The sequence below is a fragment of the Calliopsis andreniformis genome, chromosome 9 (assembly GCF_051401765.1).
Source record: "Calliopsis andreniformis isolate RMS-2024a chromosome 9, iyCalAndr_principal, whole genome shotgun sequence".
Taxonomy (NCBI): Eukaryota; Metazoa; Arthropoda; class Insecta; order Hymenoptera; family Andrenidae; genus Calliopsis; species Calliopsis andreniformis.
Genome location: NC_135070.1, coordinates 19,797,378 through 19,825,346, shown reverse-complemented (window position 1 = coordinate 19,825,346; position 27,969 = coordinate 19,797,378). Strand labels below are relative to the sequence as shown.

The following is a 27,969-nucleotide window of genomic DNA, read 5'->3' as shown; positions in this document are numbered from 1 at the left end:
TTAGACTGAAGGTGTTCAATATGAATTGCGCGTATCAGTATTCGCATCCAACTCATCCGCAACATGTGATGACTATGCCGCCAGCGGCTGTTCAACAACCTCATCATTCCACGGATACGGAGTATTTAGAGGTAAAGATATGAATAATTTTTTGGTGAGTGGGAATATGAATGGTTTCTAGACGCTTTGTGTCAAGCTGCTGCCAATATTTGACAGATTCGACCGACAGGGTCTGCTCCCTTCTAGGCGACGACATCCTGGGCGGTCCAGGAACACCCCCAAGGTTAATTGTTCATCTCCCGGACGCGAAAGAGGCCAATGCGAGGCCTGTCTCACCCCGATTCTCCTTAACGCGTTGCCAATTCATCAACACTGGCTGACAATTCGATTTGTGCGATTGCCAATCGGATCTTGAAATTTAATTTCGTAGTATAGTTCTGGCGCTGATGTTGAGCTTAGACTTATCCCTGAGACTAAATAAATTGGTTATCGAGAGTAATCTATCTCGTTCAGAAAATTCAAGCCAACACTCACTCTTCAGAAGAGATGAAAACCTTGTGTTGCGTCATTGCTTGAAGAACATCTTCCATGGGTTCAGAAGCTACAAGATTTACAAGACGATTCGTTGATTGCTAGCTCCTTTGAGCTGGCGAACCACGCGCTGCGGCTGACGATGGAAGCGACGTGAGTCCAAAGCGTTCATTAGCGAATAAAATGACGCGTTCACGGCAACAATAAATCGGAGTTGATCAGCTCGCGTGAAAGGTTGAGGAAAAAACGTCGACTTTCACGTGGCCAAGGCGAACGAACGAACGAATCGACGAGAACGAGAGAGAAAATGAAAGGGAGAAAGAGAGACGTAGCTGGGGGATATTAATATAAGGGCTCGATACGTAATTATAGTGATTACCGTATTGCCAGGGGGCGGACGAGGGCGTCCCTCAGTTTGCACGTCATTTTGCAATCTCAACTTCCAGTGAACATGCGCGCGAATTTGTCGGCGGTCCTTCGTCCAAGCTAATTGTTTCCCCCTTTTTGCGCCAATTCTTCACGCTCCTCTCGTTCCTTTTGTTCCGGCAGGACGCCTGTACCGGAAGGGAGCCACTGTCCACGCGTAGAATTTCATACTTCCGTGTGTTCCTTAATTTGTGGTAGAGGGACATGCCAATTTCTGTCCCACAAGTAGGCAACAGACAAGGAACAACAGTTTCTCGAGCAAAACTGCCGCCCAGAAGGCTTTATAGACACCAGTGGCACACGGGTCTAAGTTCCAAGTTTCATGGTCGATACCTACCACGATCAGAATTCGGCAAAAACTTTCCCAGAGAGTTACCGGCCACATTACCATTACGACGCTCCTATGTCGGTCGATCTATAATTATTACCATTCTCCCTAATTACGCTAATAGTTCTCTCGCGTTATCTGTTCTCACCGACGTGGCTATTAAACGCTCATTTGCATTGTTTACTTAACTGACTAATGTCACTTTTAATAGTCCGCCAATTAACGTTTTTGCACGCATGTTTCATTTTCACGCACTGCGCTGTCTTCCGCGATAACCCGCGCGCGCGAGCTTGCGTAATAACGTGTCCCGATCGCCTTCCCTGTTCGTGGAAGAGCAGCGAGTTCCTTGTTTGCGGATTACACGCCGACAGAACGGGCCGACCGCGCGTGAATTACGGGGGATCGGCTTCTCCACCTCCCCGTGGAGAGCACCCCATAAATCTGCTCCGGAGAGAGCGTCTCTCTATTCCGGACCACGGATGTAGACGAAACACCGCGAGTTGTACGCCAGCCCCAGCCAACGAGTCAGTAAATCAGTCCTAGACAAGTTTCTCTTCGCCTTGTTTCACGGCAAAACGTGCTGCCACGACCTTAAAAGCCTCCGAGAGACGAGTCTACATGCCTCTCCTTGCCCGTTGCGTCCGTTCGCGGAGACGAATCGCCGACAACGGTCAAAACCATCCTGGCCAATATTTATTTCGCTATAGTCGGTGTATCGCTATAACTCTCGCCGGCAATTAGAACAGAAAGACCGACAGGGGGCTGTGTTCTGCGTTCAGAATAACTCGGAGGCGGTTCTTTATTGGTAACGCTTTATTCATTTGAAAGTCGAGGTTTTGAAGAGCTGTAGAGGACACTTTGGTTGACTCCCGATTGGATAGAATAGTTTGCGTGCGTTGGACTTGATGAGGTTGTCTTCTTATTATTAGAGGATTGCAAGTAATTTCATCGGAACTCTGCTGACACACTGTCACAGTCCATACTCATGACTAATTCTTTCTGAGGAACTATGAGATATGACTCTATATCTAAAGAATCTGTCTTGATTAATTCGATTATGAGATTCTGATTGGTGGATCTGAAAGCTATCGACGATGTTAATTTTTGAACAAAGATTAAAGCGACTCCGTGTCAGCGTAACCAGGAACGCGAAAACGTCCGTCACTAGAGAATTAACAATCGCGTGCAGCGAATGAAGCACTGGGCTCCTATATTGTCCGTAGAATGTTTGCACCTTATCAGCGCTCTTCCATTAAGTACTTCACGCGAGTGTTTGATTTACGAAACGAAAATGCAAGTTTTTAGCTTGTCAACTGTCAAAGTGTCGTTAAACCGCGCGAGGTAAATGGTTTCAGAGATACCAGTAATCCTTGCCCCTCGTTCTAATCTACAACAAGTTATGAGGTAGCATAATCACCATAAAAAGCAGTCGTTCTACAGTGTTTCACATGTTCTCAATACATCCTAAACGCGTCAGGGTCGTCTACGACGCGTCAAAAGCTGAAATTGTTCGTATTAACATAATAGCCGTTCCGTCTCATCAAACACGATAGCGATAGACCAAACAGATAGCAGATCGTAGTAGTTATTAAACTCGAGGCACCTTTCCGAGCCGGTCTACTACTAAGCTTACACAACGATAGCGGCGCTGGTTCCAGCCTGACCTGGTGGTGAATCTTCATTTTCGACGGTCCCAGCCGCTATATGCGAAGCTGGTTCCTTGGTAATTATTAGTCCATCAGCATCTCCCGATGGCCACATGGCCGTATAAGAGGCAAAGGCCGAGCTCTGAGTCCCTGCGCGGACCATCTTAGCTTCGCGAGGCCGCCCTGTCATTATCCGCCCCCGTCAGGCCCGTGGGCCCCATTTCCCTTTCAACCCCGTTCACCTCGTCTCTGCCAATCAGTGATCCGTCATTTCGTAGCCTCTCGATATCGCTCGATCGTTACCAAGAAAATCAATCGTCGCTTCTTCGATCAACTTTTCCTCTCCGTCTCGCTTCAACTTATTACCAACACATTCTCGCTTCAGCGTCGAGGAACGAATTTAATTCTTCTCTCCAGCGTTCGATGCTTACGGTGCGTGACCATGCCCGTGCCATAGTGGTAATAAATTACGCAGTTCATTTTTATCCAAAAATCTAAAAACGTTGGTGTACGAGGGAAGGCAGCTACATCGATCAATGATACAAAAACCACCCCTCGAGAGATACCTGGCACCCTCGTTTGCACGATCCAATGCCGTTTGCTCTTTCAAAGGACGTTCACGCCCGGTTCTGCTCCGATTCATTGTAATGCATCCCTCTTTCTCGCCTCCCATAACAGTGGCCGCTCTATCCTCTGACCTCGAAGGGGTGGATCGTACTTTTTTGTTGCTCGATCGCACGCGATGTACGCATCATCGTCTCCTGCGGCTCGTAGGGGATGGCAGCCCGTAATACCTCACGTTCCGCGAAATATTTGTTGACTACTTTTATCGACTCTCATGAGCAACGCGCAACCCACTATGTGCAAATCTCTCGCTCAATTTCTTCGCTCTTCCTGCAAGAAACGTATTCTCCTTTTTGCAAATGAGGACATTAAGGGCAAAGCCTCATTCGTACGGATCGTGCAACAGAGGTTTTATTGCGTGACACAAAGGAGGTACAGTGCACGCAAGAAATACTCTACTCGAACGCTGATGTATGCGACTGTGCGTCTACGCCATTGTCGAGGAGATCCCGCGGACGAAAATTGTTGAACATTAAGAAATTGATGTGAATAGCCTTTGTGAGATACTACGCGCAAATTGGCCGGAGAAATCTCGGTCATAACAGCCCTCGCTCTGACGAAGAACGGTTATGAATGGACCGCGATTAGATAGTCGCCACAGTGGCGCCTTGGTCTTCTTCCATTATGGAAAATTAGGACCTAATGCGATCCAAACGCGTCTACCAGCCAGTGGCGTGGACGCTCCGTTCGAGCGTGTCCTAATTTGCAATCGTATTAACCTGCACCTCGCGACTCGGTGTGCAGCGAAAAAAATGAAGGAATACGCCATTGGAAGCAACGGGTCATAATAGATCCCTTCCACGTCCGCTAAAACTCTACGCGCGGGCTGCTTTGTATAGCGAAGGCGATAGCATTTGAAATTCAAACTCCTCGATTAAAATCACATTAGACTCTCGTAAGTCGGTACAACCGTGATCTTCTTGCGCTCCCTTCGCGTGGATCTCGCGAAGAACGTCATAATGTCCTCCGGATCCAGGGACTGCAAATGTCGCTGTACATTAAGCGACAATTTATTTCACGAAATAAAAAGATTCACGTAACAGAAGGGAAACACCGTAATCGACCAACGTGGATGGGCGAAAGAATCGAAATCATCGTTGCGTCATGCTTGGCCACAGCAGAGACCGAGTATAGACTGTACTCTGATGCGACAAACTGGTATGCCCACGTTGATGGTACAGCATACTTTTAATACTGTTATAACGAGAATATTCTGCGAGAAATGTATGAATCAGTTAAGTTCATTTAGAATCAGGAACAGTTCTTCTTTCGCTATACGTAGACCTGCAATTTCCGTGAAGTCGTAATTGTGCATAGAAAATCTGCAATGACCGACAACTGACGTTTTTTTGTACCTCTTCGAGTCATCATAGAAACCTGACTCAGAAACACAGAGGCTATTAACACAATTCCTGATATGATTCTCCCGAAGTAGAATAAGGATCGTGCATAGACAGACATTGCTTCCTCAGAGGTCAGTATGTACGACGTTCCATGGAAGTTCTAAACGCAACTTCTCGGTCAGCTTTTTCAGCTTAATTGGACCAGAGTAGCATATCGAGAAAGGTCTGTAAAGGCACGCGAATCCGATTTGTATATCAATTACCCAGTCCGGTCGGTGAACTTTGCTCGTTTCGCTGGTATCAGATAGCGGCGTGTCGGTATTTAAATACCAACGGCCTGCATACCGTTACGTCGAACAACGAGGCTGCAGCCCTAATACGACAACTTCAGGTCACGTAAGCCTCGGCCTGGAACAAGAGTTGGGCGACGAGCGCGCGAACGGGGTAGGGTAGAGGAAGGACAGGCTCGCGGAAAAGAGAGTCGACGAGGCTGAAGAGCGAGGAAAGAGAGAGGGCACCACTGAAGTCGCTGTACGCGTGCCTCCTCTTGGCGGCGGCGCTGTGCGCGCGCATTTCACGGTTAAATCATCGAGAGGAGGGTTGCGGATAGGCGAGGAGGAGACGAGATCCCGCAGAGAAGGAGCTGAAGAAGGACAAAAGGGAAAGAGAGAGGGGGCAAGAGTGGGAGGAAAGTTGGTGGGGATAAATAAAGTGAAGAGGAAGCGGGCAAGGCACGGAGGCGGTTAGGGGCGGTAACTGGTTAGGTCTGGGTCCCGCCCAACAGGCTCTGCCCCTTTTTTGCCCGGGGGCCGAAGTCCTGGCCACTTCCCTACCATTCCCCTACTGTCTGGTCGGGGCAAAGCCGAACGGATAGCCGGCAGTCTGTCACGGGGCGAAGAACGGGAACCACGTTAACCGGTTTCCCCGAAGCACCATAACGTTTCCGACCCACTCGCTTTTTTACGCAGCCCCGAAGGCCCTGGACTCGACTCCACGGGCCTTTTCTGCCATCGTATCTACGGAGTTTCGAATCTTGCTGTGAATATCCGCAAGTGAAGTGTGTATCGCCAGAGACATTAACGTTGCAGAACAGTTCGCAACACTGAAGAGACAGAATTCGTTCGGCAGCGGTAAACCACTGACAGGATTCCGCGAAGACGCTAGGCAGCTGTGAGCGTCAACAAGATGTTGACCGATATGACACCGGCTGCGGCTGGTCAACTTTACCCGCAGTTACAGTCCATCGCCAAATCACCGGTACACGGACATGTGGTGAGTTCATGAATCTTTCATCGACTTTGTTGCGCAACACAGTGTTAGAAATACGGGTGAATCGACGTTAAAGAGGTTACTCTAGATTGCAAAGTTCGTCGGATATAGCGGGTGGGATTGATTGATCCATAGCTTAGCAAGACGGAAAGTAAAATGGAAATAGGAGTCAGGTAATGGTCGGATTTGTTCCGCGATCGTGGACTCTTAAAGTTAGAAGGTAGGAGATCTACCTTTCGAGGCAAGGGTAGCTGTCAATCTTGTATCTCCTTAAGGCGAGGTCAATTGCTTCACCTCCTCCCAGATAGGGATCTTAATCCGCTCAGGTAGAATAGTCGATCTCGCAGATCAGGTGCTACTGTTCCTCTCGTCACCTTCGACAGGTCAGACCGATAAAATCGCAGATCTTGTCGAGCGGTAAATTAGGAAGATTTTAAACAGTGCCATCCCGACTTCACTCATCCGTCGATCAGATAAACTCTTATACTTTCTGGCCTCACAGTTGCAAGTGCAAGGGTGCCAAACCAGGTATAAGAGAGCCGAAACCTCTGTGACAATTAACCTCTTTGTATACTGTGGAACCTATGACAATGTAGGTTAAGCAGTCGATGCGCCACAAGGAGGGCCAGCTTGGTCCCAATTGCGCAGATGCAGGCCATTTCCGCATCCGCATTGTGTCGTTGACGCATCGAACCCCCTGTGCAGTTGACATTGTCCTGACAAGGATCCTCGGATCTACCTGAGCTTCTCGCATTATCGACCTACGCCGCCTGTAATCCAGCAGATCATCCGGGATGATCTATTCTGTTTTGACAGAAGCGGTGGTCTCTCTGGCAAAATGTCCGAGCGCCGCGCGGACGAGCTTTTGTGCCTTCTATCTCTGGACACCAACACGTGTTCCAGGCTCCGTGCACGGCTTTCGGGGCCTTTTTTATTTCCTATGACTCGGCAAGAAGGAAGGACGCGGCGGCTGCCGTGGCCTCGCCGAGATGATTTACGAGTCGACGTAAAAAAGTAATTAAATCCATGGCATCGAAGAAAAAGGGACGCGTACGAGTATTAATTAAGTCAGCAGAAGAGTTTCCTCTGTTGGTGCGTACGTGTATGTGTCGTGCCGAAAATTAATCCGGCGGAAAGTTCTCTTCCCGCTTTGCTACACATGAGACCTTGCTCGTTTTTGTCAGCACCAACCGACTCGTCGTTACTCTTCTTCAGGACTCTGGCAATGAAACGATACAAGCCCTGCATATTAACTTTGCGCCTCGCCCTTGCAGACACCACAAAGATGGACGCGTAATCGTGTGAGAGACTGGCTGTCGCATCAACGTCCAGAGTGTTGCAAACAGTTTATTTTTCTTGCCTCCCTTCCCTTCCATTCTGTTCATGTCGCTGAAGCACCCGATCCTAATGTATCGAGTATCCTTCGTATAATGGTCCTTGCGCAAGGTTCTCAGGGATCAAAGGGACTGGCCTCTACCTGTGCGCCTAAGGAGCCAATTATTTGTCTGCTCCTCTTTGTGCACCGGGAGGATCCACTTGACAGGATGCGTGGGATGGTAACACGATCCATACTTCCTCTCCCGTCACTCGATCCTTGCGATGGGGACACACAATCTTGTCAAAGAATGTTCTTTTTCTCTGTACTTTTGTCATCATCTTCTCTCTACATCGTATCATGCGTTACAATTCTCGTTAAGCTTTACCAGCCTTGTATGTTCTCGTAAACGTTGAAGCAATTCGCTGTTATATCTTTTCAAGAAGCTCCCACCAACTATCACGATGGATACTCTGCTGATTAATTAATCAGACGATGAAGGAAGTCTCTACACGCAAACATGTTGGACTATAAGTATTCCAATGACAACTAAGTCGTCCGTTTTACGTCGCACGATCGATCGACGTCACTTCGATACCTATTGCATTGATCGTGAGAACATAGAATGTTGTCCGAATCCTTGTTATTAATTCATAGATTGAATTTACCGTGTCCCATGTCGCTTACTGCGAGAATGTGATATTTCTCATTGGTCAGCAGTAACTCTCCAACGAAAAAGTACCGTCATGTAGGTATCTATATTATTCCGTTTCACAAGAGAGAGGTCTATTTTTTCTGATCTTGCGAAAATAGATGAAAGAAAGACTACAATTAGAGGTAGCCAGTGGTAGTTGTCGAGTGGACTGACAGGATTCCTGTTGTCGCGCTCGAGGATCCTCGAATCCTCGCTCCACTTCACTTCCACGCTGGTAATCCGGTAATCCGATTCGTAGGGTAAAAGTGTCCTTTTAAGCGACGCCCCGTTGACATTTTCAAGGGCAACAATGGACTGCGAACGGGCGCGGTGCACAGTGATTCTCGCAAAAATACGACCTTCGTCATGCTGGAGGGGGATGAAAGCACGGCACGGCCTTTTTATGTGACCTAAGAGGATTTACCTGGAGCACCGGATGCAACGAGGATGTCATCCTAATTTGTCCCCCCTGAGAACAAATTTTCTGTGAACAGAGACCAATTCCGTTTTCTTGTCCAACCACAAACTGTTTCTTGCAGTGTTCCAAGCCATATTCTTATTCTCCCGTTCACTAGAACGTTCGCAAGTAGCATAAAGTTTGCCTAGAGCAAACCAGCCAAAATGTTTGATCTCTGCTACTGAAAGAGTAGAGCTCGTTGATAGAGTCTCCGCCCCTCGATTGAAAAAGTTTCTATCAACGAGGTCTGAGCAGTGTTTCAGGACGTTCACGAGCTATGCTCCATTCCTCGATGACAAAATCCCTTTCGATTGGTCGTCACGCCCACCACAGTCGGCGAGCAGACTGGCTTAATGAATTATTTTCGTGTACGCGTCGCAACGTCCCAGACATGTAAACACCCTTTCGAAAACTCATTCGACAGGGCCTGTCCTGTTGGCAGACGGGGTTCCAAAACGTGGCAGATGTTCTGGGGTGACAACATGGCCGCTGTGCTCGATGTGCACATCTTGGAAAACCGTTTTCGCGTATGATCGATCAATTTGGCCCTTGGCCTGTACGCTAACGCGACAAAAAGCATTTTTTTGTCGTTTACGAGCCGAGAGCGCTGGCTCTCAATAGCCATTGTGTTGGCCGTGAACTTTTCCTGGATGAAGCATAGAGTTGAAGAGTTTTACCAGTCACGGCAGAAAGTTTCCACAAGAAAGGCTTGCAACAAGCTCCGAATGGCGAAGGAAGAAAGCGTAGGATATTCATTATACTTAGTTTCCATCGAACGGTCAAAGATGCAATTTTATGGTTTCGAGCTAGGGGGTGAGCTTGAGGCTAGAATCCTTGGATACGTAACTCCAGCGCGCATCGTTATCGTGAAAAGGCCGATAATTGAAAACCCCGGCCGCTCCTTGGCTCCCTTGCCTTAGAGGATGTTCCTATTGCACGCGCGAGAGTCAGTACCTCGAATTATCGGTCATTATTTCAGCATAGCATCGCTGTGGACGAAATTATTCGCTAAGCGGAACGAAGAATTCCCCGACATATTTGTGCATTTCTATCCCGAGTAAAAAGGAAATGCAGAAAACGAGAAAAACCACTTGGTTACAGTTCTTACACGTTGCAAACACGATTACTACCTAATATGTATTCCAAGAAAAAAAAAGAATGATCTTTAATTCATAAACGTAGATCTATAATTTCAACAAGCATCAGAGTTGAAAAAAATGACTCACGAATGAAATACTGTCGCACGATGTGACGATAGGTTTCAGTCGAGGCTGCTATTTGACTAGAGATCCACCCAATGCGTGTGGGTTTATCGTCTACAACGTCTCGGGCTCACACGACTTCCATCGGCCATCATCATCGTATCGCTGGAAGGTTCGATAATTGAAAAGCCCAGGTTTCACTCTCCTTCTCTCGTCTGGCGCTGTATCGTCGTTGTAAACAATATTCCTGGTCGTAGAGCTGGCGCACGAGCCCCCTGCGAGATAGTACGTCGAATTACCGGTCATTATCGTGACGTATCATCGCGGCGAGCGTCATTCACCGGACCATCATGGGAAAGATGAACAATACTCGGTCTGGTCAACACCTTGGGGCCTTAACGCACGCCACTCGAGCAAAGTGGAAGAACGATTATTAACCGCTCGATTCTATTAACCCGACTACTTTCCTTCTCGTGCTAAACACAATGCAACCATTTTTTCCACGCTGAAAGATTGCACGCTCGAATTGGTTCCTGCGCTTACCATCATTATGGACGATAGATCCTCTTAGTCAGAGGGGAGTCCACCTTGTTCCTTTTTCCTTCTTCGATCCGTGACCATTATCGTAAACAGACTTTCCCTGAATCTTACATTCTGTAATTTGATCGAAGAAAAAGAGAATTTTCTGTGACTGTGCACAGAAAAGACACCACAAATGTTTCCAGAGAAATGACTCACAGTTCCATCGAGACCATCTCTTGGAATCAGTAAAGATAGAAGACGTTTTACGCGTAAATATTCTAGCTCCTCGCGTAGCAAACACCTAGGGGCTCGATCAGGATTACGATGATCTTTTGCCGCGAGGAAAGAAGCGTGGCGTCAGCAGGGATTCCCCGCAGGGGTGCCAAACCCCCGCGGAGTCGGAACCAAAATACCAAACGTTGGCTCACCGGTCCCGCCAGGCGCAATGATTTATCGCCTACACGTTATACGTTCCATCAAACGCGAATTTTTCCAGCGTATGCAACAGTCGAGGCTCGCTCGTTCTCCACACTAAAAACCCCTGGTTTATCTTTGCGCTCTAGAAAAGATCTTTTACGCTTTGAGTATCGTTTAGCCGACCGCAACCTGTTTCTAACCTATCGTGGCCAATTATCGCATAATTTATTTTTCGCCAATCGCTGGATCGCGCCGTGAAAATGCATAAAGAACCGTATTTCTGCAACTCACTGCAAGGCATAGCGGTTCCTGAAGGTTCCATAGGAACTGGTATTTTAAGAAAAATAAAAATTCTTTTGGACTTGACAGTTCTTTCTCCTTAAGATAACATTTACTCGTGTTTGGAAGTAAATTGTAGCTTAGTTTCCTGTTCTAGTCGTCTATTGAAAGTAACGGATACTCTTATTCTTCTGAACTGACTCACATCCTCGACAAACGATCCCAGACTTCTGTTACTGCAATACAATTGATCTACAAATCCCAGCAATTCTTCAGCAGCACGAAGGTAAAATCGCCTCTCACGGTCAGTATGGAGATCAATGACCCTCTCCGAGGCCCGTAAAAACTTCCGGTATACTCGGCACGAAAAGAGCCAGCCGCGGTTTTCCCTTTGGCAGATGCATATGGCCGACTGGCAGCTTGCTCGCACCCCTCCGCTCCCGAGGACGCCGTCTCGTTGCGTGCATCTCGCAAACGAAAGAGGAACCGGTGAGTTTTGAGCGATGCCTGGGATATATAATTGCGAGGGACGTTTACGGAGGAATGCGACAGAATTGACGTTGAATCGACACGATGGCCGCTGGAACGTTGCTCCAAGTAGGAGAAACATCCTGGTTTTGCGGCGGTGGCACGCGTCAAACGCACTGGCATGCGTCGGACCAACAATACTCTGGTCCAGTGTAAATTGAGGGGAATGGAAATGTTTCTTTTGCACAATTCCGCGTCTGCATTGAAATAGGCGCAGCTGTAGTCGCGAAACGAAAGGAGCAGCTTGTCATTATCAACGAATTATCTATCGGGGGGATCGATACAGGCGATTTTCGTGAAATCGATTGCAGGCCGACCGAGTGGATTTGCGCTGCGTATCTGAGATCGCGAGTTGCGCAAGAAACGACAGTAGTCGAAGGAGCGAGGCGAAACCAGAATGGTGAACGCTCACCCGATGAGATCGGCTCAATTTTCTGCGTTTTGCTCTCCCCACGTCCTTGCGCGCACAAATCATTTGCATTTTGGTGCCCACGTCCGCGCAGCTATCACGCTCCTTCCCTACGGGGACGAATTATCCTCTCGACATATTGCATAACGACCCCCGTTTGTCCCGTTAGATTCACAGATTGGACGCTTCGTTAGGCGTTGCGCACAAGTCAAGCGGCTGCGGGGGACGTTTCAGAAACAATCCATCGAGACGGGAGATCTATACATAACTGATATTCCTGTTGACACGCATCTTCGTGCTGTCATGAAATCGTTTTATTTTACAGAGGATATATGTAGTTATGGCTGATTAGAGGTTTGCCTCTTCTGCTATGTAACACCTTCCTGTGAGGCTTTACCTGGCGCGACTCACCTTGCGGTGCAAATCCTTGAAAATATTAGTGGACTTAGAGCTTTGAGTTCTCTGTTCCAGCTACAATAATATTTACCTTTTTTCTCGAATTCAGCTTTATGAAGCACACTTTAAGGTTTGAAGGTTTTCTGTGCAGCAATACCGCTCCAACTTGCTAATAGTAAACAGTGCAATTAATGTTACTACCGGAACGAGTTCAGTGCACCTTCCAAAGAATTGTTAACATATCTGCTCATGATATGGTACACTGAATATTACTACTACCATGTAGGTATCTAACAGAGATAACCATATCTTATCGTTTGTCTCGTCGCCAAAGTTTTCCCTGCCCGAGTTTCTGAAAAATGTAATTCGTCAAGCATGCTCGAGTCGAGAGGTGGCTTTTACATCGGTCATGAATTTTTATGGAGGGGACGCGGTTTCCCAGTTTCACGAGAATATAGAATACCATAAATCCTTCGTGAAAAGTAACGCCTTTCTCTTTAAGAAACTGGATCATCTTTTTCGTCAATCCTTCACGAATGTTCAAAACATTTGTATATAATGGTCGTTATGCTTGCTATCTTCACATATCTATCTTAATTGTGTTGTATTTTTGGTGCAGATGATAATTTATTTACGAGCTCTCCGGGTGGGTGAGTGTAGCGCGACCGCAGTTGCTCTCCCACGGCCTGGTCGGCCACTAAATCGCGAAACAATAAATCTGAGAGTCGAGTCACCCTCTTTATGGGCCTCTTATACGGGGATGATGCCCTCAGGGGGTCGCCTAATATGTCACAGTCTGTTGCAGCGGTCTCTCCGACGGAGCTTCGTGTCGTGAACGAGGGTGGATGCGCGCGAGAGAACCGTTCCTAAGGGTTAGTTCTACCGAGGGGTTGTGATACGCTTCTAATGGACTGATTCAATAGCGGCTCTATCTGATAAACTCTGATCTCTCCGCGCCCGGACACACGTCTTCGTGGATATCGAATTAAGCGGATTGTCGTTTTTCAATTCGCCGCTAATCGACACCCTTGGGATAGTTTTCAATGGAATGGGGATATACCGCTCGATATACCGTGTGGTTCAGTCGTTTTAATTTTGTAGGTATAAATAATGACAGAAATAATATGGATGCTCGGTGTTTGAAACTCGTTTGACAGAGTGGTTTCCATATCAAGAACAAATTTACATTTCAACACGTCTGCTTTACCCTCCTGGAAAACGCTTGCGAGTGTTTCTCTGCTGTTTAAAAAATTTACTCTAGCTACACATCACAATACGTATACTTAACACTTTGAATTAGGAAGTTTCTTGTGACACGATAGCAGTGACACGAATCAACTCTGCACGTCTCATTTCCCTCCGACAAACTTTTCTTTACATAGACCGAGGGATTGATTGCGTCGGCAGTCTTGTTCAAGCGAATAAAGCAAGCTGAAACAGATATTATCGTATCGCGATAACATCCTCGCAGTTTTGTCGCGCGTTGAAACCCCTTCATCCCACGAAACTTTCTTTTAATAAGTCGACATCCAGCTGAGTCTAAACAAGAGCTCGCTCGCTACGTGCTCCCTAGGAAATTAACGAAGGCTTTAGGTGGAAACGATTGGGCTTCGTGTGGCATGTATGACGTGCGCTATCGCTCGCGAAATCGTGATCATTAGAAACGAAACATGACAGCTGAAAAATTATTATAATCTCTGCCGCTTCGGGTTAACTGTGACGATTTGCATAATCCACCGACAGAAGTTGAGCGGTAAGAGAAAAGCTCGCATAGACGCGCGCACGAGCCTGCGTATATCGCGAATCTACGATCCGCAAAACCGCGATGAAGCTATAAATCAGCTAGCCGAGGAAGACACGCGAGCCAATTTGCTCGAGATTCTTCAATAATCGTTTTCAACGATTAACGAACGACCGAATACGCGTATTAATTCCAATCGAATTATCGCGGTTATCGCGGCGTTCGCGAAAAGTTAGCCGTATTATACCAAGAAATTATCTGAAACCGTTCAATTCAGTCAACGATTCCAGCTCGCAGCGTTCGAGGGGATAAAAATCGGATACACGGGCGATACGATAATCGATCTGGCAAGTTACGAGCTGGCTTATCCAACGTGGAAGGAGCGGATTTAAACGATCTCTCTGCGGCCCTCTTTAGCGGTTTCTAGCTCGGCTGCGCTGACTACACTCGCGTAATACCCATAATCGTTACGCGTATAATTCATACTCAGAGAAAGCGCGTGCTCCGCTGGCTCGCCTGCTTACGAGGTGGCGGGGAGCACAGGTTTTTCGGTTTGGCGGCTCGGCTAAACAACTCCGGTCTCGTAATTAGCTCCAGTAAGCCTTTTCTCGGAATCTCGAACCAGGAAGCGTTTAATTACGATGCAAATGCTTACCAGAATCCAGCCCTCGACTGGGAGAAACTTCGAACCCTCGTGCTTACGTGAAAAAATTATACGACCAATTAAAATACTCAAAATAATCCAACTTTTTGAGAGTTTCACAACTGCATGGAGAAAGCACGGATCCCGTCTATGGCGTATCACTTTGCCTCGGATCGCCAACACTTGCACCTTGCGAGACGAACGGGTTCATGGCTTGCCAAAGGTGATTTAATGGCAGTTTGTTGGCGCAACGGCGCGGCGTCAACAACGCTGCGGACAAGCCCAGCTTTACGCGTGTATTACACGAGGGAAGTTGTTCCTGTATACGGAGTCCGCTTGAAAGGTTTCTACTCGCCGCTAAATTGCCTGGAGCGTCGCTTAACTGGACTCACGTCGCTCTTCACCATCGCCCGAGCCTCTTCTTGAAGATCGATTCCGCGTCGCTCGAGTGTCGCGCGTCTGGGCCTTTCGACACGGAAAGATTGACGCTGTCGTGGAGATTGATCGATATCGAATACTTTGGACAACTGAGATTGATTGAACCGTCCAGGTTCCCGTTTGTTTCTTATGCATAATTTGCGCTGAGCTCCGTACGCGACTAGTCCATTCATTGTTTCAACTTTTAGCTCAGGTTTCATCCTGAAGATTGATTACCATGATACTGCCTCATTTTTCTACAGCAATCAAGATCAAGCTCTAATCAGTCGTTGAAAGCCAGAAATATCTGCAAATCAGAGGAGATTAATATTATTCTCATTTCGTAATCACGTCGCCTACTTTCTGCCCATGTGTACTCAAATTCTCCAGAGATCGTATTCTTTAACTACCTCATATATTTTTGCAAAGTGTCCGAGAAATTCCCCGAGCAAAATGCAATCACCTCGATACGGCCAATTCCGCTTTGATCCGCGAGTATGAGTCTCGTTAAGTTCCTCCAAAAAATTGCGACATTCTTTCGCCCCGGGAAAAGAAAATTGGCGATACGACCGAGGAGGCAGGTGCACGAGGATCGTCTCGGCTGTGGTCGTCGACACGCGACGCCGACGACGGAAGCCCTATTTCTCTCGCGAGCAGAAACACGCTCGGCGGTTCGCGCGTATGTGGGTCACGCGTCCGTTTGAAAGAAGACGTCAGTGTCGTGTCGGCAGCTCGAGCAGAAGCAGGGACCGCGTCGAGGCCCATTTAGATTTAGCCGGTGTTAGGTGTTTACGAGTTTTTAATTGAACGTAAATATTCGCAGGTGCAGGCCCCAGATTCCGGGCGCAATTACGAGGAACGGGCCTCTGCGCAGGCATATATCGGCCCGTATCGTTGGTTTCAATGTAAGCTTCCGTCGTAAAAGGAGCACTCTGGCTGTTAGAAGTATGCCGCTCGGTGTAAATTTATCAGCTCGCGCGTTCGTTCGCTCGCGAATTTTGCTGGCTACCTATTCGCTCAGCCGGCCCTTTCGCGTCTCGTAAAACGCTGCCGCGTCTAAATTATGACCACCTCTAGCTGCGTTCTTCCCGTATCAACGGCCATTTCGCGAATACGCTGGATAAATAATATCGGCCGCGCGCAGGTGAAAGCCGCGTGTGTGGCCACTGCTAACGTAGCGGTGCTACTTTCCTCTGCTACCGTTCTCGCGGTTTTATCGCCCCGTTACTTCGCCGATAACATTCTTGCCAGTTTGAGAAACTGTTCCCTGCCAAAGAGCAACCATTCATGGTCCAATCAATTTTGGAAGGCACCACGGGTTGACAGAGGGCAGAGAACGGAGCTTTTTATGGTGGCTGGGCTGGGTGAGCGATAGACGTGTCAAAAGGTTCATCCATCAGGGCTGGATTGGCGTCGAGGACAGTGATCCAGGGGCAGATGTTGCGTGACATCGAGGTCGCAGAGACTCTTGGACTCCCTCGACTTTTCGCAGGTTTCGTGAAGCAACCGTGATCCAAGGTCCGAGGGTCATCCAAATCGCCGGTGGATCGTTTAAATGCTAATATCCGACTAATTTATCGCCGTACGATTCCGCTTCCCGGGCCGACATCCACGCTATTTACTTAAACTTTCGTAATTGAAAGAAAGCCGCCGACCGGGACCACCGTGCTGCACGAGGCAATAAAATGTCGAATATACGGGCACGCTGGGGAGCTTTCGGTAGGCTGATCTAGGAGGCGAACGATATATCGACCGATCGACCACGCTAGTCTACCTGCCGAACAATAAAGACACGCTTACGGCTCCGCCCCTGACACGTCCCTTGGACGCAAGCGCGAAAGACCTTTGGACAAATGGCGCGGAAAATATTGTCATTAGAGCGGGTTCCTCTTCGAGATATAGACGAAGGATGGAGGAGGCGATGTCGATTAAGCCTGGGGTCCCGCTTTCACGGGGACCGACGAATTAATAAGCATAGGTCTCTAATTTTCTCTGGAACGTCCTGTCCGCGATTCCATGCTCCATTCGATCGTCTGATTACGAAAACGCACAAATCACTCGAAGGAGGTAAATACGTGCTTGATATATGGGGCGGGGTCTTTGAAGTTCTTCCAGTGTCCGTCAGCGTGAGCCAGGCATCCCATTCTGCCTACTTCTAATCAAATTCGTTTAACCGTTCCTGCCTCTTCTTTGGCCATTCATCTTTCCGAGTTATGCTCAATTTGCGTCTTCTGTTCGTGGATAAACTGGCTGCGTTTTGAAATGCGGAAAATGTAAGAGCATGATGCACGCTATGCGTTGTGTGCACATACCTTCGTGCAGTTTAGATGCACTTATTGTTTTGCGATCTCCTTGTACGAATATATTTTGAGGCTCTTCTTTTAACTCTGCTGACCGATGATATCTATACCTGAAGTAGATCCTTCAGGCACAACACTTGTCAATTGCTCGCTACCATCATTTATACAATACGAAGTTTACGAAGTATGTGCGTGTTGCCCTACAACTCTCGACGAATTTCAAAGTCATTTCCTCATTGTTGAATCACATAATAGGCATTTATTGCCAGAAGCTTCGCATGCAGTAGAAAATCCCCTTCGGCAACGAGAAGCCATGTGTTGCTGCGTGCATTTACTGGCGTTGGAAGTAAAAACATCGGAGAGCCCATCGCATGGACATAAATTCGACTCAGTACTTCTGGCCTGCTTCTTACCGATCATGCCAACTGTCTTCGAAACAGAGTGAAGCGAATTCAAAATAAGCGGAAGGAGGTGAGAGCAAGAGCAGCGAGGTAGCCAACCTCGATGATCCTGAACGATTCCTTGACTCGAATTCGCGCGAGTTATGGTCAAAGGCGGGAGTCCCGAAAGGGCAATTAAAGCGAATATCGGCACAAAAAGCCGAGGGAGGTTCCCGGTTCTCTTTGTCCGGCAATAGAGAGCTGGACGCGAAATTAGTCGGCGATCTTTTCTTGGTTTCTCTGTAAAAAGCGTCGGTCGTTCTCGTGAGCCGTTGACCGTCGCTTCTCTGGCACCTGCCTGGCGCTGCTTCTGTGATTGGATCCACCTGCGTGTCGAGCATGGGCGAGGTTCCACAGTGCTCGCTCGTTTTTCCGAATCGCGGGAATTTTGAAAGCACCGCGAACGAGCCCGACTTATCTCGCTCACAGGCCGCTGGCCATGATAGCCCTCGAAACACTCGTAAACCGTGCAATAAAGGCTTTTCGCTTCCTGAACGTCACGTCCTGGCCCGTGTTATGCCCTGGCGAAATCTTAATATTGATCTCCTTCTTCCTATAAAGGGGCGCCGGTTGTAAAAGTAAGCGCTTCCGTAACAACTGGCCGCCCGCAATAAAAACTGCCGCGAGGAATTAAAATTAAAGCCTGGACGCTCAGTGGTCGTGACGCCGATTCGTGGACGATTTTGCGTGCACTTTGTTGATTATGTCCTCTGGCCACACAAGAGAAATGAGGTTGAGAATATTTCTTGAATGTGAATGAAATGCTTGAGGTTTTCTCGACTTGGAATATTATGGCTTGAAATTCTTAAATGCAGAGTTTATTATTTATAAAGGTAACTCAAATGTTTTATTAATATTGGAAGTAATTCAGAAGGCTTAAGATAAATCAGTACGTACCCACGTGGGTAGGTCATTACTTAAAAACCTGCTTGTGCTCTTCATAAATTCTAGATTCTAAAACTCATTTAAGACTCTCCCTTAGGATAGGCGAATATGCCCAGCAACAAACCACCACAATCGCGCAGATATCGCGATCGTAACTCGTTCCTACTGCTAATTATTTGTTTATCGGTCTGCGCATGCAACTATGTCGACACGCAGAGTTCCTGCGATAAGTAACATAATCCCCTTGAAGTAGCTAATAGATGCACAAGTTTACTGCTCACTCGTATGCAAGGAGGACATAATCGGCAAGAACAATCAATGTCGATGAAATCGTCTCAGCGGATACTCGGCGTCGGTGTTATCGTTTTGGCGAAAGAGCGCAGTCGTGAGTCAACCGAAGCGAAATGAATTTTTAAACCAACACGCAACGACGACCGTGACAAGGAAGAAAGACCGCGAGATTGGTTCTCTGAGCCAGACAAGACACCGTTCTTTTTCTTGCAGCCGCAAGCCTTTTAATGCGGAGTCGTTCCCGATACTGTCTTCGGCAAATGGAGTTTTAAATCCAACGAATTTTTAACCCGTGATTGTTCCGTGTCGGCGATCATCAACCGTTCACCAACTGTGGAGAATACACAGCAGTGGCAAATCTTCCTTGAAAGTGAGGAAGGCTAGAGATTTCGTGATAAATATGGAATTAGGGACGGCGCCGTTTGTTGGCTATCGGGACACTTGTACCAGGGGAGACAGGACACACGATAGAAGCTTTTGCTGGAAGACGGGATTAATAATTTTATTCATGAGTAACCGAGGCTGCAGCGCAACTTAGGAACCTCCGTTTAGTTCCCACCAAACGGCAGCTACCTGTTACCTCCCTTCTAAATTATGTTTTTTAATTAAATCCATCGTGAGAGAGCGACTCGGCTATCTCGCTCTCAACCCCCCAGCCCCCTCGTGTCCCTTCTCGCCTCTGTGCGCGGCGCGTTACGAAAGGCCCGATCGTATATCCGAAAAAGTCTACCTCTTTCGCTGTATAACCGTGGCCCGGGGCCAAAACAGGGAGCTACCCAAATTTATTCGGCTATCGAGCGAGCAACCAGGGAACAACGGAGGCTTCTTCGCCTTCTTCAACGTCCTCCATCCTCTTTTTGCTCTTTTCCGCGCTCGCGGCGCAACTGAGTTTTTTGGCCCCGTTAGAACCTCGGGCTCCCTCGAGACAAATTTCAAATTGCCCTTGGACCTAATGATTTCCGGGTATATAGAACACAGGGCACCCACGTGATGGAACCAAGGGAGCCGCTCGAGAAACCAGCGACAACGCCTAGCTTCTCAACATCGACCTGCGCTACCAATTCATGAGCACTCGTAAATCTGTCGCTGGCGACAGCGGCGAATATTAAACAGGCATTGCCGGTTAGTTATAATTCGTAGCCCAGTTAGCGCTGCTCACCCTCTGAACCTTCGACTTCGGCCGAGAGAGAAACGCACGCTTTCGAGTTTTCGACTTTTTATTGCCTACGGTGCGCATCCATCCTGTCGTTTTATCGATAACCATCGGCCAGAATTTTTACTTAGTTCGACATCCTATCGCTGACAATAGCCCATATCACTTCGCTTAAACCAATTAGTGTTATTTGAAGAAGGAAAACTAAGATGACAGGTACTAAATTTCACCTAAAATACGGAAAGCACTTCAGTCTCTCTCTTTTCATTGGCCGAGTTACCTTTCGGGGCGGGATCGAAGTTAACGCGCATGTAAATCCACTTAACGCAGGCAGTAAGAAGTGAGGTACATTTAACCCTTGTTAATTAAATATTCTCTACACCACACGGCGAATCTTGCTTTTGTTGTCAACCATACAAGACCTTGGGGTATATCTCCTGAGATTTAGGTATCGCTTCCAATATTTCGTGTTGCATAGTTACATAGTATCACCGTGGAAATCGAGATCATCGGTTTCAGAGCAGCACCGATAACGAGGGCTCACTCGGTTAAGCAATTGGTTTTCGGCAAAAATCACGACTCGTTTCTCAGCCGTTACGTCTTCATTAGGATAATGAGGTCGGCGTAAATCTTCCAGCGAGTGAACCGGCCCGTGGAGTTGCGCGTGCTTCTGGAATACGTTCGAGTCTGGGGACGGAAGCGACTGCATTTGCATCGAGTAATTTAGTGGTACATAAAATTCTGCAGCCAATTAGCGACCGAGTGTCCGATCTATCGCCCCGACCGAGTCGTTTGCTCCCTCTAGAGCGTTTCTAATTTTGGAGAGGTGACCCCCTTTAGTTGGCTCGCGCGATCCTCCCGACAAGTCTTCCCCGTAGTTTCTCCTGTTTACTGCGCTGCCCTATCGTCGAGGATACTCTACTCTTGCGTAAGCACCGTGCTCCGAAGGACGCAGACAGATATAAAACTGCACATTTGCAGAAAAGATGGCCGTATTTTACTGGCACTGTTGCTCCTGCCTCCAATTCAATTAACGTTACAGGGGTTGTAAAAGTAAAAATTCTCCTTTTACATCGAAATCGCGTAATATGGGCGTGCAACTTCTGTTAGGGACGAAGGCAATTCCCATTTTATGGAAGCATGATTCGAGAACTGGATTTCTGTTTCAAGTTTCCGTCCTGTGGCTGCGAAATGAATTCATGCGTCGGCTTCGTATGGAAAAGAGGACTCTATTTGTGGACTGCTCGTTTCGAGCCGATACAGGTATCACCGGTAGGGAGGGAAAGTAGGTTGTCGCTTAGACGTCGGATGCGGTTCGCCGCAAGCCCCGCTGCATCGACACCCTACGGTTTACCAGGTTCGCACCCTCGCTGTTGGACGGCTGTCGACGCGAACCCCGCCACCTCCGCGTCCAGCTGTCGCGTGGCTCTTGCTCACCGGTCCGCTTTATTTTGCCTATTCACCAACCATTCGCTCTCTTCGATCTGTTTACCATCGGACGATTGAATTTTCGTCGATTTTTTGTCGAGTTCGCTGCCGCAGACCAGAGTTGTTTGGTACAAAACTTTCGGATGGCTGGAGATTTATATCCTAGAAGAACATTTTTCGACGATCTTTTTTTAGCAGTAGGCTTTAGAGCAGTAGCCATTGTAGCTTGAAATATTGTACTTCTGGTTATACCATCTTTACACACCAGTATAGCGTTTTCACGGTATCGATGTCTCGTCGGCAGCATCAATAGCTCTCCATGGACGCGTCATGAATCTCATTCGTCACACTGTCGGCGCGGTTTGACACGCATCACCAGTTAGCTGAAGTGTAAGATCCGCGCGAGAAATTTCCAGCCTGGTCAGGCCCAAATCCTGTGATCTTGAGAATTTCTTGTACACTCGATTAAATTATGAGTCAAGCAATAGCGTAGAATATTTGCTCCTCATTCGTGCACTTCGTCACACTTCTGAAGCTTTTTTACAACGCCTGTTCGAAGACTTCACTGATGCTTCTCAGAAAGTAGCCACTGGGCTGCAGGAAGACGGAGGACAACGAAGCTCTTTGGTTCTAATTTATGCGCGGCACAGCCGAAGGCGTTATTAGTCCTAGCTGAGCCACGATGGGCGTGACGTCACGCGGCTAAAACAAAGGATCCTTGGCGAGCCCATCCCACAGATGGGTCTCTTTCAACTGTGCCGACAGGAGGGCGCGAAACCTAGGACGGATCTCATTTGCTCGGCCGCTTTACGCTTTGCAAGCTTTCCCGACTCCAAATAATAAGTCCTTTTTTCCCTTTGTATAGCTATGGGGGGGTTAAGCAGTTAGTCGCACGCTCCACCTTCGTTTTAGCCTACGTGCAAGGTACTTTTAGCAACCCCAGCGTTGATGGCTTCGAATCATACTTTTCCCTGCCGATTAACCCAGTCAACACGAGGGAGGCACCATCCCAGACATTCGAATTCAGCCTGGCCCGGCGAAATAAAAGAAAGGTGTACACCCTGCGCTATATGCGTGCGTAGCGTACATAAAACATTGTTGCCTCGCGAAGAATCACGATAATTGACGGAGGACAGGTATATAGTGGCGAGAGGGTGTAAGTCAGGTATACATATACGTATATCGGCGACTCGAAGGCGCCCCGCTCACGCTGCCAGCACGGAATAACGACTCCTTTTCGTTCTGCGCTGCGTAATTACAGGCCAGCCAGAACTGCCGGCTAATATTGCTCTAATCGATAACCCTATTAACGCGTTCCACACGTTCTCGTTAACTGATCATCCCAATTGTGCAAGTTCTGATCGAGCCGTCGACCTCGTTGCTTCCGCCTGGAAAAGTTAGGGCGATCATCTCGTCGCTTTTCCGCGAACTAGTCTCTTCAAAAAAAATGTTGAATCGCCTGCAGAGTGCACACAAAGTGTGCAAGAAAGTTAGAAGGATGTTTCCGACGTTCTAGGCAGTGAAGTATAGCTCGAGCGTAAAAGTGGAACGAGTTCTCTCGCCTGATCCCCACGAGCTTGTGTATAGGCTCTAAACCAAGCCAGAGGAGGCTAATTGAGAGACGTCGTTGTCTCCACCGGGCCACTGTCATATCGTTCCGGCGGATCAATACGTAGCCTGCCTACAACCTGCACTCACGAAGCTCGAAGAGGGCGTGGCTCGTACACCACCAGCCGGAGAGATACTCTCTCTCTCTCCCGTCCTCCTCATTCCCTCTCCACGATTCGCCCTCTGTCTCTCCTCTACTTTCTCTCCCCTTCCCTCTGCTTTTCACCCTAGCCACACCGCCAGGAAGGATGATTTTGTCTTCCACCCCTCGAAGGGTAACCACGACAGCGAGCAAGCGTCGAAACTCACCGCTACCTTTCCCATTCGTCGGCGACACGGAACAGGGACCATATCCTGTTCGATACTCTCATCTAAGATCCTTCGAGGAATTACCAAGGTCCTCTTCCTTTGAGTACACTGATTCACGAATCCGAGCTGTTATACTATTACGATCTTCAGAGCTTGGGGGGAGCACGATAGAAAATAGAATAGAGCAAAATAGAAACTGTTTATTTGCAAAACTACTTAATTAGCCTACCCTCTACAAAACATATGAGTGAAAATTGAAAATTCTTGACACTTCTACCGCAGGGTCGAAACACCCCTAGGGTGTTAAAAAATTGAAATTGACCCATTTGGAACGACCCAACGATTCCTTAAAGAATGAAACGGTAAAAGAGCTCGCCGATGACCGCAAAATCGTGGTTATTACCTTGGCAACCTTGCCCGAAGTCACGGGGACAGGGTGACCGCGGATTGGCAGAATTTTTTTTCTTTCCCTTTCCCTTTGTCTCCACTGTCGAAGGGTGCGCGCACTCGTTGTCTTTGGTCGGTGTTGGTGCAAGGTTGAACCCGTGTGGGGGCGTGTCGCCTCGATGGCGCCGGCTGCTAATGGCTGCGCGGCCCGCCAGACTTTAATTTCCTGCCGCTTCCGCGGACCCTTTGCCTGTACCTTTCTACGTCCGAATACGAACCGGACCCTCTTCCCAGCCTCCAGCCTTTCGGTAGCCACCGACCGTCTGTGCTCGTCTTTCGTCCCTCGGTACGACATCGCAACGATTTGCATGAGATCGAGCTAGCAGACGCTCACCAGTTTCATTGATTTTGAATCTTACGAGGGACTTTGCCTCCTGCTTCCCTTTTTTGAGAGACACAGTTTTAGAATGTTTGATGGAAACTGAAACAACTATCGATATTTCTCTCTAATGGTCTTAATCAAGTTACGAGTTGCGGTAGAAGAGTAATTTAGCGGCATTTCCGAGTGAAATAGGTTTCAGTTTCCAAGGAGAAGAATACAAGCAGCGGCAAACTGTTCCGAAAGTGGATCGTCTGCCCTAGTCTCGTTGCTCTCAGGCAATCTCTGATCTCTTCTAGGATAGGACCAGCAATTTTGTGTCATTATACACCCTCGGGGGAAGATTCGGTTCCGGCGGCCGGCGGCCGGTGGCTCGCTGGGCCGGTTTTTTTGGGCCGATTTAACCGCGATTATGGCCGCATACAGCGTCCGTCCGGCAGGATTTCGATATTACGAGCTGCGTTACCTTGAGAAAGCGTCTCAATCGGCCGGGTTCCATTTCGCTGGATCGATATACGCGAGCGGGAGAGCGCCTAATTCGTGAAGCCCGCCTCGAAACTCGTTATTATCGGCTTGCGTAATCGTATTGGAAGAGCGGGGCCATAATTCCATCGGGTAACACCTGCTCGGGAACGCGTTTCGGGCGTAATAAAATCGTGGCTAGGGCGGTTGGCATAAACCGAGAGAGCGGGCCGAGTGGTAATCTGTTGTTTCGTTTTTCTCGTTTCAGGACCATCCGGGTTTACGGGGCACGCCGCTGGCGATGCTCGCGGCCCAGTGCAACAAGCTGAGCAGCAAAAGTCCGCCGCCACTCGCCGACGCGGCGGTGGGCAAGGGTTTCCATCCATGGAAGAAGAGCCCGCAGAGCAGCGGCAGCTCGCCCCAGCACTCGACTGGTAGCGGCGGCGGCGGCGGAGGAGGCGGCGGCGGGGGCGGGGGTGGCGGGGGAGGATGCACGACGACCGGAGTGAGTCAAAGACCAGCGGCGACGAGCAGCGCCGGCAGCACGACCGGCGGCTACGCTCGAGCGCCCGTCACCTCTTGCGCCTCAACGGCGCCCCAATACGGCAGCGACCTGTACTTCCCTGGAACGGCGAGCGCCCAACCGGCCAGCGATCCGCACCATCATCAGAGCAGCCTGCTAGGAAAGGTCGAGGGAGCGACCTTGGGCTCGGTGTACGGCAGACACCCGTACGAGTCGTGGCCGTTCAACGCGATGCCCGGCGCGACGCACGGCGGAATCAAAGCGAGCGACGGCTGGTGGGACGTTCACGGCGCCGCGACCGCCGGCGGGTGGCTGGACGTGAGCAGCACCGTTGGTGTCGGCGTCCACGCCGCCCAGATGGCCAACTACTCGGCCGACTACTCGACCAGTCTCGCGCTAGCTGGCAACCATTTGTTGACCACCGCGACCACCGCCGGTCACAATCTCCTTCAAGACACGTATAAATCGATGTTGCCTGGCGGCCCGCCCGGGTTCGGGCTCCACCACCACGCGGCCGCGACCGCTGGCGCGGGCGCCGGTGCCGGTAGCCCGCAAGGAAGCGGAGGTGGCGTCGGCGTCGGGGCCGGCGGAGTCAGCCAGGCCCCGTCGCCGCGCTCGCAAAGACGTTACACCGGCCGCGCGACCTGCGACTGTCCAAACTGTCAAGAAGCCGAGAGACTCGGTCCGGCCGGCGTACATCTCAGGAAGAAGAACATCCATAGCTGCCACATACCTGGTTGCGGTAAGGTCTACGGGAAAACGTCGCATCTGAAGGCCCACTTACGGTGGCACACTGGTGAGCGACCGTTTGTTTGCAACTGGCTTTTCTGTGGCAAGCGGTTCACACGTTCGGATGAGTTGCAGCGGCACCTTCGAACCCACACCGGCGAAAAGAGATTCGCCTGCCCGGTCTGCAACAAGCGGTTCATGCGCAGCGACCATCTCGCGAAGCACGTCAAGACCCACAGCAGCAGCAGCAGCAGCAGCGGCAGCAAGGGCAAGGGGGGAGCGGGGAGCTCGTCAGCCGAGTCCTGCTCCGACAGCGAGGACAACGGGAGTCAGCAGAGTCCCACTTCCAGCTCGGTGCCGCCGCAGCCGCAGCCGCCACCGCCGCAGCCGCAGCAGCAACAGGCCCAACAGCCGGCTCAGGCCCAGCAGCAACAGGCTCTGGTGGCGGCGGCGGCGGCGGCGGCAGCGGCGGCGGCGGTGGCGGCGGGCCAGGACACCAACAACACCACATCCCAGACCACCACCAGCCTCGGCCATCAGCCAACAACGCCCATGACCCCAATACAGATGACCCCTCCGCCTCTGACCCCACACCATCCCCACCACCCGCATCTCCCTCCTCTAATGCACCATCCGCATCATCACGCAACCTCCGTGCCAGCGGCGGCGGCGGCCCACCACCCGCACGCGGGGATGAGCATGCACTGAGCCCGGTGGGGCCCGGAGCCGGTACCTGCAGTTCCGCTGCCTCAACGGCCCTGGGCTCCCCCCTATCCTACCCCCTCAACCTGAACCTCGTACATAACCACGCGACCATGGCGCACCATCAACACCAGAACCATCACCACCACCACCACCATCACCACCACCATCCTCACCAGCAACAGCACTCGCGTCAGAGCAATTCCTACTCCGTGCAACAGAATCCTGGCACGCCGGGGACCGCGCAGACTCCCTCACCCTCGTCCCCTGCGCCTGTACATAGTCTCTAGGTTCACCCCTCTTTTACCTTCTCTTCCTGCTATTGGGCGATAGCGACAGGTTTCTTATAGAGTCACGAGAGCATTCGCGTATCGATCCAACCACGTTTCGTTGTATCGCAGATGTTTTGGATCGTTCTATCGTGTCAATTTTCGAGGCTTTTTCAGCTCCTTCTCGAACGATCTTCGAGGAGAATCTTTGAATGCGCTAGCCATCGGCCCTTCCCTTCCCTTCCCTTCCCTTCCCTTCCCTTCCCTTCGCCTCTCCTCCCTCCCTCTCCTTCATTCCTCTCGTTCCCTTTGTCGGCGGTTCGAGCCTGTCCACTCGGTGCCACCGACTTTGTTACTTGTAAATACTATAAATAGCGCGTGAGAAAGATATTATATTAATTAAGCGGTGTAATGTTGTAAAAATTCTATATAAACGCACTGTCGCGCTGTACCATACACTGAAAACACGTAGACACATACACGCAACAAATGCATATATAAAAAGATCGCGCGCATGCTCGCGCGGGTTACATCGTATCGTGCTCGCGTCTGTCTTATCTCCCCGAGGTCTGGGGAAACGCGACGAGTTTTACGATTTTCGATCCAGGAACAAGGATTTCTCTCCGAGCAAGTTCCAAACGACGTTGATCGTTCAGACACCGTCGAACGACGGGAACGCATATCGGAGTTTCGTTATCGCGTTTCAATATTATTTCCCCCCTGGCGTGTGATTGCGTTTGGAACTTGACGTTCGGACCAAAATCATCTCCGTTATTGAAAGACGACCCCTTAGTATCACACGACATTGTGGATTAATTATTATTATTAATTAATTATTAATTATTATTATTATTATTAATAATTATTATTGATGTATTATTATAAAGATTATAAATTCATTTTAAAAGAGATAAAGA

At 49.2% G+C, this 27,969-nt stretch overlaps 1 protein-coding gene across 1 annotated transcript; it reads left to right on the top strand.

Annotated features, from left to right (window-relative positions):
* Positions 1 to 20: 20 nt before the first annotated feature.
* On the top strand, positions 21 to 27,073 carry Sp1 (transcription factor Sp8). Its single transcript, XM_076384540.1, has 3 exons — positions 21 to 131; positions 25,098 to 26,148; positions 26,217 to 27,073. The coding sequence occupies exons 1-3, from the start codon at positions 21 to 23 to the stop codon at positions 27,071 to 27,073; spliced, it is 2,019 nt and encodes a 672-aa protein (XP_076240655.1).
* The last annotated feature ends 896 nt before the right edge of the window (positions 27,074 to 27,969 follow it).